The sequence below is a fragment of the Gymnodraco acuticeps genome, unplaced genomic scaffold (assembly GCF_902827175.1).
Source record: "Gymnodraco acuticeps unplaced genomic scaffold, fGymAcu1.1, whole genome shotgun sequence".
NCBI lineage: Eukaryota > Metazoa > Chordata > Actinopteri > Perciformes > Bathydraconidae > Gymnodraco > Gymnodraco acuticeps.
This window is the reverse complement of record NW_022991852.1, coordinates 18984-31077: the sequence shown is the minus strand read 5'-3', so window position 1 is coordinate 31077 and position 12094 is coordinate 18984. Positions and strand designations below refer to the sequence as shown.

Here is a 12094-nt window from a genome sequence, read left to right as displayed (position 1 = left end):
ACCGCCTCTGGCGGTCAGTAGGGACGAAATAGAACGATAGTTACGGCTGTAACTACGGTTCTACGAGTCCCGGATGACCGCCAGAGTTTCCTGTCACTCCGAATTCTTGTGTGCTCGCGAGAAGATTCTGGGAACAGATCCTCTGACGACACCGGCTGATATAGCCGGTGTCACGTGGGTCACAGGTGACTTTGTTGTTATTGGTACTCGAGCTGTGCATGCGCGTGATGGACATATCCAGTGCTAAAGCACCGCCTCTGGCGGTCATCCGGGACTCATAGAACCATAGTTACAACCGTAACTATCGTTCCTGCAGCTCACTCTTTGTGTTTCCGATCCTCAGAGGGCGACGAGGACTATGACGACGACTTCAACAGGTGAGACTTCAGTGTTAGTTTGCATTGTGCTTTGCCTTCCTGAACAACCCTGTGATGGTTTATTCATTACGTTATTCTCTGTGTCCTCGTTATGAATCTGAAACATCTCTCAGTCAAACATCGAAAGGACTTCTTTGATAATTAGTTTTACAAACGTTGGAATAAATTGAGATCTTTGTGTTTGTGAGCGGTTAAATAATAAATACTAATTTCCTGTCTGTGTTCCCGGCTCCTGGAGGGGAGGTATAGTTTATTCCCACTATGAGTAACACACTGAATGTGTGACAGCGCCCCTTACAGGCTGCAGGGTTCACTACAGCCTCAAACCTGAACCACAGCTAACGTGTACAGTGTGTCCTGAAGGTGGCACAGAACTCTTTAAATGAGGATATAGAAGAGTTCTAGAGAGTTAATGCAGTTTGTCTGTTGCAGCCATCGCTCAGATCTGTCCAGGAGCGAGCTGAGCATCGGAGAGGAGATCGAGGAGGTGTCCATCGAGGGCCCGGAGAACAGCGACAAGGTGATACTCCTCCACCTGCACCACCTCAAATGCACACTACAGTCCTATAGTAACAGTTACTGTCCAATAGCAACAGTTACTGTCCAATAGGAACAGTTACAGTCCAATAGGAACAGTTATAGTCCAATAGGAACAGTTACAGTCCAATAGGAACAGTTATAGTCCAATAGGAACAATGACAGTCCAATAGCAACAGTTACTGTCCAATAGGAACAGTTACTGTCCAATAGGAACAGTTATAGTCCAATAGGAACAATAACAGTCTAATAGGAACAGTTACAGTCCAATAGGAACCATGACAGTCCAATAGGAACAGTGACAGTCCAATAGGAACAGTTACTGTCCAATAGGAACAGTGACAGTCCAATAGGAACAGTGACAGTCCAATAGGAACAGTTACTGTCCAATAGGAACAGTTATAGTCCAATAGGAACAATGACAGTCTAATAGGAACAGTGACAGTCCAATAGGGACAGTTACAGTCCAATAGGAACAGTGACAGTCCAATAGGAACAGTTACAGTCCAATAGGAACAGTTACTGTCCAATAGGAACAATGACAGTCCAATAGGAACAGTGACAGTCCAATAGGAACAGTGACAGTCCAATAGGAACAGTGACAGTCCAATAGGAACAGTTACTGTCCAATAGGAACAGTGACAGTCCAATAGGAACAGTGACAGTCCAATAGGAATAGTGACAGTCCAATAGGAACAGTGACAGTCCAATAGGAACAGTAACAGTCCAATAGGAACAGTTACAGTCCAATAGGAACAGTTAAAGTCCAATAGGAACAATGACAGTCCAATAGGAACAGTTACTGTCCAATAGGAACATTTACAGTCCAATAGGAACAGTTACTGTCGAATAGGAACAGTGACAGTCCAATAGGAACAATTACAGTCCAATAGGAACAGTTACAGTCCAATAGGAACAGTTACAGTCCAATAGGAACAGTAACAGTCCAATAGGAACAGTTACAGTCCAATAGGAACAGTTACTGTCCAATAGGAACAGTTACAGTCCAATAGGAACCGTTACAGTCCAATAGGAACAGTGACAGTCCAATAGGAACAGTTATAGTCCAATAGGAACAGTTACTGTCCAATAGGAACAAGGAACAGTGACAGTCCAATAGGAACAGTTACAGTCCAATAGGGACAGTTACAGTCCAATAGTAACAGTTACAGTCCAATAGGAACAGTTACTGTCCAATAGGAACAGTTACAGTCCAATAGGAACAGTTACTGTCCAATAGGAACAGTTACAATCCAATAAGAACAGTTACAGTCCAATAGGAACAGTTACAGTCCAATAGGAACAGTTACTGTCCAATAGGAACAGTTACTGTCCAATAGGAACAGTTACAGTCCAATAGGAACAGTGACAGTCCAATAGGAACAGTTACAGTCTAATAGGAACAGTTACAGTCCAATAGGAACAGTTACAGTCTAATAGGAACAGTTACAGTCCAATAGGAACCATGACAGTCCAATAGGAACAGTGACAGTCCAATAGGAACAGTTACTGTCCAATAGGAACAGTGACAGTCCAATAGGAACAGTGACAGTCCAATAGGAACAGTGACAGTCCAATAGGAACAGTTGCAGTCCAATAGGAACCATGACAGTCCAATAGGAACAGTGACAGTCCAATAGGAACAGTGACTGTCCAATAGGAACAGTTACAGTCCAATAGGAACAGTTACTGTCCAATAGGAACAGTGACAGTCCAATAGGAACAGTGACAGTCCAATAGGAACAGTGACAGTCCAATAGGAACAGTGACAGTCCAATAGGAACAGTGACAGTCCAATAGGAACAGTTACAGTCCAATAGGAACAGTTACTGTCCAATAGGAACAGTTACTGTCCAATAGGAACAGTTACAGTCCAATAGTAACAGTTACAGTCCAATAGGAACAGTGACAGTCAAATAGGAACAGTTACAGTCCAATAGGAACAGTTACTGTCCAATAGGAACAGTTACATTACATTACATTGCATTTAGCTGACGCTTTTATCCAAAGCGACTTACAATAAGTACATTCGACCAGGAAGACACAACCTTGAAGAAAACAGAATCATAAAGTACATCAGGTTTCATAGAGCCAAACATTTCAAGTGCTACTCAACTGGCTTTAGGTGAGCCAGTCCTTTATTAGTATAAAAGTGCTTCGTTAATAGTTCTAACGTTCGAAGTGGAGTCGAAAGAGATGAGTTTTCAGTTTGCGCCGGAAGATATGCAAGCTATCTGCCGTCCTGATGTCAATGGGGAGCTCATTCCACCATCTTGGAGCCAGGACAGCAAACCCACGTGTTTTCGCCGATGGGAACTTGGGTCCCCCTCGCAGCGAGGGCGCAGCGAGTCGTTTGGCTGATGCAGAGCGTAGTGTACGCGCTGGGGTGTACGGTTTAACCATTCCTGGATGTAGGAAGGGCCAGATCCATTCGCAGCATGGTAAGCAAGTACCAGTGTCTTGAAGTGGATTCTAGCAGTTACCGGAAGCCAGTGAAGGGAGCGGAGGAGCGGAGTGGTGTGGGAACATTAGGAAGGTTGAAAACCAGACGAGCCGCTGCATTCTGGGTGAGCTGCAGAGGTCGGATGGCACATGCAGGTAGACCAGCCAGGAGGGAGTTGCAGTAGTCTAGGCGTGAGATGACGAGAGCCTGGACCAGAACCTGAGTCGCTTTCTGAGTCAGCTGGAGACGTATCTTCCTGATGTTGTAAAGCGTGTATCTGCAGCAACGGGTTGTAGCAGCGATGTTTGCAGTGAAGGACAGGTTGTTATCTAGGGTCACACCCAGATTCCTTGCAGTCTGAGTCGGGGAAAAAACTGAGGTGCCGATGTTGATTGTTAGGTCAAGAGTGGGACAATCTTTTCCCGGGAGGAAGAGCAGCTCAGTCTTGTCAAGGTTGAGCTTGAGGTGGTGAGCAGACATCCACTGAGAGATGTCAGCTAGACAAGCAGAGATGCGTGCAACGACCTGGGTCTCTGAGCAGGGAAAGGACAGAATTAATTGGGTGTCGTCAGCGTAGCAGTGGGAAGAAAAACCATGCGGGCTAATGACTGATCCGAGCGAGTTTGTGTACAGGGAGAAGAGGAGGGGACCAAGAACAGAGCCCTGAGGGACCCCCGTAGTAAATTGACAAGGGTCGGACTCAGACCCTCTCCAAGTCACCCTGTAGGTACGATCTTTCAGGTATGAGGTGAGGAGGGAAAGTGCAGAGCCTGAAACGCCAAGTTTTTGGAGAGTGCGAAGGAGGATCTGATGATTCACCGTGTCGAATGCAGCAGACAGGTCCAACAGGATGATGACAGAGGAGAGGGAGGCTGCTTTAGCAGTGTGCAGTTCCTCCGTGACAGCAATGAGAGCAGTTTCTGTGGAGTGACCTGCCTTGAAACCAGACTGGTGCGGATCCAGAAGGTTGTTCTGATTGAGATAACAGGAGAGTTGTTTAAAGACAGCGCGTTCAAGTGATTTAGACAGGAACGGGAGGAGAGAGACAGGCCTGTAGTTCATAACATCAGACGGGTTGAGAGTGGGTTTCTTTAGGAGAGGGTTTACTCTTGCCTCCTTGAGACTGTTTGGAAAGTGACCAGAAGTTAGAGAAGTGTTGATGAAATGGGTGAGAAACGGTAGAATATCAGGAGCGATAGTCTGAAGGAGGTTTGAAGGGATGGGGTCCAGAGGACAGGTGGTAGGGCGGGCAGAGGTAATGAGGGTAATAACCTCACTTGGAGAGAGAGGGGAAAAGGAGGTAAGTGTGTTGGTGGAAGGAGGGTCTGGTGACCCAGCGGTGAGTAGAGGTAATCTCTTCCCATCCTACACTTGTCCGCCGTAACCTTCGCTCCCTCTCTCCCTCTACCTTTGCCTCGTCGGTGCTCTCAGCCCTCCCTTCCTCTGATTCGTTCCAACTACTGCCTCCAAACTCTGCTGCAGAAACTCTCCTCTCTACTCTCTCATCCACTCTGGACTCGCTCTGTCCTCTGACATCTCGGCAGGCTCGTCAGTCCCCTCCGGCTCCCTGGCTAAATGATGCACTGCGTGCTAATAGAACCGTCCTTAGGGCAGCAGAGCGGAAATGGTGGAAATCCAAACACCGTGACGACCTCCTAACCTATCAGGCTCTCCTCTCCTCTTTCTCTGCTTCGATCTCTCAGGCAAAAAGCACTTTCTTTCAAGATAAGATCCAATCTTCCTATTCCAATCCTAAAAAACTATTTTCCATCTTCTCCACCCTCTTGGACCCTCCAAAAGCTCCTCCCCCCCTCCTCACTTCTGTCAAGCGACTTTGTTACCCACTTTGAAAAAAAAGGTTAATGATATTCGCTCTTCTTTTTCTGACTCACCTTTACTCACCGCTGGGTCACCAGACCTTCCTTCCACCAACACACTAACCTCCTTTTCCCCTCTCTCTCCAAGTGAGGTTCTTACCCTCATTACCTCTGCCCGCCCTACCACCTGTCCTCTGGACCCTATCCCTTCAAACCTCCTTCAGACTATCGCTCCTGATATTCTACCGTTTCTCACCCATTTCATCAACACTTCTCTAACTTCTGGTCACTTTCCAAACAGTCTCAAGGAGGCAAGAGTAAACCCTCTCCTAAAGAAACCCACTCTCAACCCGTCTGATGTTATAAACTACAGGCCTGTCTCTCTCCTCCCGTTCCTGTCTAAATCACTTGAACGCGCTGTCTTTAAACAACTCTCCTGTTATCTCCATCAAAACAACCTTCTGGATCCGCACCAGTCTGGTTTCAAGGCAGGTCACTCCACAGAAACTGCTCTCATTGCTGTCACGGAGGAACTGCACACTGCCAAAACTGCATCCCTCTCCTCTGTCATCATCCTGTTGGACCTGTCTGCTGCATTCGACACGGTGAATCATCAGATCCTCCTTCGCACTCTCCAAAAACTTGGAGTTTCTGGCTCTGCACTTTCCCTCCTCACCTCATACCTGAAAGACCGTACCTACAGGGTGACTTGGAGAGGGTCTGAGTCCGACCCTTGTCAATTAACTACGGGGGTCCCTCAGGGCTCTGTTCTTGGTCCCCTCCTCTTCTCCTTGTACACAAACTCGCTCGGATCAGTCATTAGCCTGCATGGTTTTTCTTACCACTGCTACGCTGACGACACCCAATTAATTCTGTCCTTTCCCCGCTCAGAGACCCAGGTCGTCGCACGCATCTCTGCTTGTCTAGCTGACATCTCTCAGTGGATGTCTGCTCACCACCTCAAACTCAACCTTGACAAGACTGAGCTGCTCTTCCTCCCGGGAAAAGATTGTCCCACTCTTGACCTGACAATCAACATCGGCACCTCAGTTGTTTCCCCGACTCAGACTGCAAGGAATCTGGGTGTGACCCTAGATAACAACCTGTCCTTCACTGCAAACATCGCTGCTACAACCCGCTGCTGCAGATACACGCTTTACAACATCAGGAAGATACGTCCCCAGCTGACTCAGAAAGCGACTCAGGTTCTGGTCCAGGCTCTCGTCATCTCACGCCTAGACTACTGCAACTCCCTCCTGGCTGGTCTACCTGCATGTGCCATCCGACCTCTGCAGCTCATCCAGAATGCAGCGGCTCGTCTGGTTTTCAACCTTCCTAAATTCTCCCACACCACTCCGCTCCTCCGCTCCCTTCACTGGCTTCCGGTAACTGCTAGAATCCACTTCAAGACACTGGTACTTGCTTACCGTGCTGCGAATGGATCTGGCCCTTCCTACATCCAGGACATGGTTAAACCGTACACCCCAGCGCGTGCACTACGCTCTGCATCAGCCAAACGACTCGTTGCGCCCTCGCTGCGAGGGGGACCCAAGTTCCCATCGGCGAAAACACGTGGGTTTGCTATCCTGGCTCCAAGATGGTGGAATGAGCTCCCCATTGACATCAGGACGGCAGATAGCTTGCACATCTTCCGGCGCAAACTGAAAACTCATCTCTTTCGACTCCACTTCGAGCGTTAGAACGATTAACGAAGCACTTTTATACCAATAAAGGACTGGATTACCTAAAGCCAGTTGAGTAGCACTTGAAATGTTTGGCTCTATGAAACCTGATATACTTATATGATTCTGTTTTCTTCAAGGTTGTGTCTTCCTGGTCGAATGTACTTATTGTAAGTCGCTTTGGACAAAAGCGTCAGCTAAATGCAATGTAATGTAATGTAATGTAGAGGTGAGTCAGAAAAAGAAGAGCGAATATCATCAACCTTTTTTTCAAAGTGGGTAACAAAGTCGCTTGACAGAAGTGAGGAGGGGGGAGGAGCTTTTGGAGGGTCCAAGAGGGTGGAGAAGATGGAAAATATTTTTTTAGGATTGGAATAGGAAGATTGGATCTTATCTTGAAAGAAAGTGCTTTTTGCCTGAGAGATCGAAGCAGAGAAAGAGGAGAGGAGAGCTTGATAGGTTAGGAGGTCGTCACGGTGTTTGGATTTCCACCATTTCCGCTCTGCTGCCCTAAGGACGGTTCTATTAGCACGCAGTGCATCATTTAGCCAGGGAGCAGGAGGGGACTGACGAGCCTGCCGAGATGTGAGAGGACAGAGAGAGTCCAGAGAGGATGAGAGAGTAGAGAGGAGAGTTTCTGCAGCAGAGTTTGGAGGCAGGAGTTGGAACGAGTCAGAGGAAGGGAGGGCTGAGAGCACCGACGAGGCAAAGGTAGAGGGGGAGAGGGAGCGAAGGTTACGGCAGACAAGTGTAGGATGGGAAGAGATTAGTTTGTTATGTTTGGAAAGGGATAGAGAGAATGAAATGAAGAAGTGATCGGATGTGTGGAGCGGGTTTACAGAGAAGTTAGAAGTAGCGCAGTTCCTTGAGAATATGAGATCAAGGACATTGCCAGCTTTATGAGTCGGTGGGGATGGAGACAGTGAGAAAGCAAAGGCGGTTAACAGAGATGTTAGTTCGTCTATCTTCCCCGTCTGGAGGTTGAAGTCTCCGAGAAGTACAGTGGGAGGGCCAGTTTCAGGGATGAGTGAGAGGAGATTATCTAATTCCTCCAAGAAGTCCCCCAAGGCGCCTGGTGGACGGTAGAGAACAACAATGGTTAACTGTATAGGATGGGTTACTGTGACGGCATGGAACTCAAAGGTGGAAGAAGTGAAGTTAGGTAGCTTGAAGAGGGAAAAGCTCCATTTGGGAGAGAGCAGGAGACCAGTGCCACCTCCTCTGCCAGAGGGTCTGGGTGTATGGGAGAAGGAATATGCAGTGGAGAGAGCTGCTGGGGTGGATGTGTTGGATGGAGTAATCCAGGTCTCAGTGAGAGCAAGGAAATCCAGAGACTGCAGGGAGGCGTAGCCAGAGATGAAGTCAGCCTTAGGAACAGCTGACTGGCAGTTCCACAGGCCACCTGAAACTAGATGTTGGATCTCAGTGGAGCACGTGGGATAGCCGAGAGCAGGCCGGTTATATCGATTACGAGATACACGGGGCCAGTGATAATTGCGAGAAGACACATGAACAGGAATGGAGAAAATACACATGATTATAGCATGAGGGGCTAAACAACAAAATAAAATGAAACAAAATAGAAAATAAAAACACCAGCGATACTTAGATCAATCAAAGTAGGATTTGCCTCCTCTTTGCCTCCCTCGTGACTCCTGTAGGATTCCAATGTCTTGCTCAGTCTTACTCCCGTAGGACTCCAATGTCTTTGTCAGTCTTACTCCTGTAGGACTCCAATGTCTTTGTCAGTCTTCGGCTGTCTGACGCTGAAGCTGACGCTCCAGGAAAGTGATACCTAAAATGGACGCCTGATTGCTCAGTTCTCACAGCTGTAGGGGCACGCCCCTCTAATTAGTTAACTATCTACAGCTGATGGGCGACAATAGACTGGCCCTGCCTATATTAATAATGCAGGCTTGAGTGCTGAGACCTGTGAAGCAGGTTTCGCCTGAGCAGATCTGAGATTTAAAATCTCTCAAAAGCGATTTAGCCGTTTAAGGTACAATAACAATTATACAGAGTCGAATAAATGAAACCGAGAAGTCTAATTAAACAAGAATATAACTTACAGTGGTTGCTGCGTCAATAGGTAATGTCGTCACCGGGTCCAGATGCACACAGTTACAGTCCAATAGGAACAGTTACTGTCGAATAGGAACAGTTACAGTCCAATAGGAACAGTTACAGTCCAATAGGAACAGTTACTTTCCAATAGGAACAGTGACAGTCCAATAGGAACAGTGACAGTCCAATAGGAACAGTGACAGTCCAATAGTAACAGTGACAGTCCAATAGGAACAGTTACAGTCCAATAGGAACAGTTATTGTCCAATAGGAACAGTTAGTCCAATAGGAACAGTGACAGTCCAATAGGAACAGTGACAGTCCAATAGGAACAGTGACAGTCCAATAGTAACAGTGACAGTCCAATAGGAACAGTTAGTCCAATAGGAACAGTTATAGTCCAATAGGAACAGTGACAGTCCAATAGGAACAGTGACAGTCCAATAGGAACAGTGACAGTCCAATAGTAACAGTGACAGTCCAATAGGAAAAGTTACAGTCCAATAGGAACAGTTATTGTCCAATAGGAACAGTTAGTCCAATAGGAACAGTTATAGTCCAATAGGAACAGTTTACAGTCCAATAGGAACAGTTACAGTCCAATAGGAACAGTTACTGTCCAATAGGAACAGTTATAGTCCAATAGGAACAGTTACAGTCCAATAGGAACAGTTACTGTCCAATAAGAACAGTTATCAATCAATCAATCAATCAATCAATGTTTATTTATATAGCCCAATATCACAAATGTTACATTTGTCTCAGTGGACTTTACAGTTTGTACAAAATATCAGTATGACAATACGACACCCTCTGTCCTTAGACCCTCACACCGTACAAGGAAAAACTTCCGAAGAAAACCCACAGTTTAAAGGGAAAAATGGGAGAAACCTCAGGGAGAGCAACAGAGGAGGGATCCCTCTCCCAGGACGGACAGACGTGCAATAGATGCCGTGTGTAAATTGAAAAGATAATACATTTGCAACATAGGTAGTCCAAATGTTTGGAAATGCATGTGTGTATAATAGGAAGATGAATCCACGAGGATATCCATCCAGGACCTATTAGTTACAGTCCAATAGGAACCGTTACAGTCCAATAGGAACAGTTACTGTCCAATAGGAACAGTTACTGTCCAATAGGAACAGTTACTGTCCAATAGGAACAGTTATAGTCCAATAGGAACAGTTACAGTCCAATAGGAACAGTTACAGTCCAATAGGAACAGTTACTGTCCAATGGGAACAGTTACTGTCCAATAGGAACAGTTATAGTCCAATAGGAACAGTTATGGCGCGTTTCCACTGCAGCGGGTAACCCCGTTTAAGCGTCCTTAACCGTCCTCAAGCGGCCAGGCCGGTTTTTGGTGGCGTTTCCATATAGCCTAGTACCGGCCAGCGGGTACTTTTTCCCTCTTTTTCCGGCCTCATAAAATCGTGGTTCCCTCAGACCAGGGCCAGGGCTGAACTAGTGACGTCAACACTCTCGACTGCTGATTGGTCAGAGAGAATCGTTACAAGATCGCGTGCAAGTTCATCCCTAGCGTCGCATATATATTTAGAAGCAAGCTTGCAGCATTTTTATAAACAGCATTTTGTAAACGGATGAGCTACAAAAATGGCTACGTCTAATAAGAAAAGCACACCGTGGTCGACCGAGGAGGTGACGACGTTCCTACATCTCATTGGGGATGATCAAATCCAGCGGGAGCTCGACGGAACAACTCGAAATGTGAACAAAAACAAAGCCGATCGCCCCGCCTACACTGCGTTGCTACCCCAGGTCCTAAACTGTAATGGAAATGCGCCACGGCCTGGGCCGGCCAGCGAGGCAGCTCGAGGCCAGAGCGAGGACGCTTAGGGACGCTTAAACGGGGCTACCCCGCTGCAGTGGAAACGCGCCATTACTGTCCAATAGGAACAGTTACAGTCCAATAGTAACAGTTATAGTCCGATAGGAACAGCTACAATCCAATAAGAACAGTTACTGTCCAATAGGAACAGTGACAGTCCAATAGGAACAGTTACAATCCAATAAGAACAGTTACTGTCCAATAAGAACAGTTACTGTCCAATAGTAACAGTTATAGTCCAATAGGAACAGTTACAGTCCAATAGGAACAGTTACAATCCAATAAGAACAGTTACAGTCCAATAGGAACAGTTACTGTCCAATAGGAACAGTTACAATCCAATAAGAACGGTTACAGTCCAATAGGAACAGTTACTGTCCAATAGGAACAGTTACAATCCAATAGGAACAGTTACTGTCCAATAGGAACAGTTACAGTCCAATAGGAACAGTTACAGTCCAATAGGAACAGTTACTGTCCAATAGGAACAGTTACAGTCCAATAGGAACAGTTACAGTCCAATAGGAACAGTTACAGTCCAATAGGAACAGTGACAGTCCAATAGGAACAGTTACAGTCCAATAGGAACAGTTACAGTCCAATAAGAACAGTTACAGTCCAATAGGAACAGTTACTGTCCAATAGGAACAGTTACAGTCCAATAGGAACAGTTACTGTCCAATAGGAACAGTTACTGTCCAATAGGAACAGTTACTGTCCAATAGGAACAGTTACAGTTTTTCTGATTGTGTGTCTCTGTGTGTCTCTGTGTGTCTCTGTGTGTTTCAGATGGAGGACGCTACGCAGGACCTGAGCGTCTCTCAGCTGTCTCTCAGTCACGGTGCAGATTACATGGAGGCGGTGCCCTGAACTCCCAGCATGCACCTGTACAGTTTGACGATGAAATAAATGAATGTGTTACGCAAGATGGTGAATGTGTCTTTGTTTTACAGACGAAGGATCTTCAGATATTCAAACGTTTATTTCTGACCTTTCTTCCATAAACTATTTGCTTAAGTTTAGTGTTAGGGTTAGATATCTTATTCTGATTCAATCTTTAATATCAGCGACTCATCCGTGAGAAGAGATGAGAGAGAAGCCCAGAGGACGCCATGGTGGACTAAAGAATACGACTGAAGCCCAGAGGACGCCATGTTGGACTAAAGACTACGACTGAAGCCCAGAGGACGCCATGGTGGACTAAAGACTACGACTGAAGCCCAGAGGACGCCATGTTGGACTAAAGACTACGACTGAAGCCCAGAGGACGCCATGTTGGACTAAAGAATACGACTGAAGCCCAGAGGACGCCATGTTGGACT

At 46.4% G+C, this 12094-nt stretch overlaps 1 protein-coding gene across 1 annotated transcript; it reads left to right on the top strand.

The window, feature by feature from the left end:
* Positions 1–343: 343 nt before the first annotated feature.
* On the top strand, positions 344–11698 carry cep43 (centrosomal protein 43; the record flags this gene model as incomplete). The annotated part of the gene is given in 3 exon segments (XM_034199886.1): positions 344–377; positions 810–897; positions 11562–11698. Coding segments are annotated over 3 exon segments (203 nt in total), but the record flags the coding sequence as incomplete, so codon positions are not given.
* Between the last annotated feature and the right edge of the window lie 396 nt (positions 11699–12094).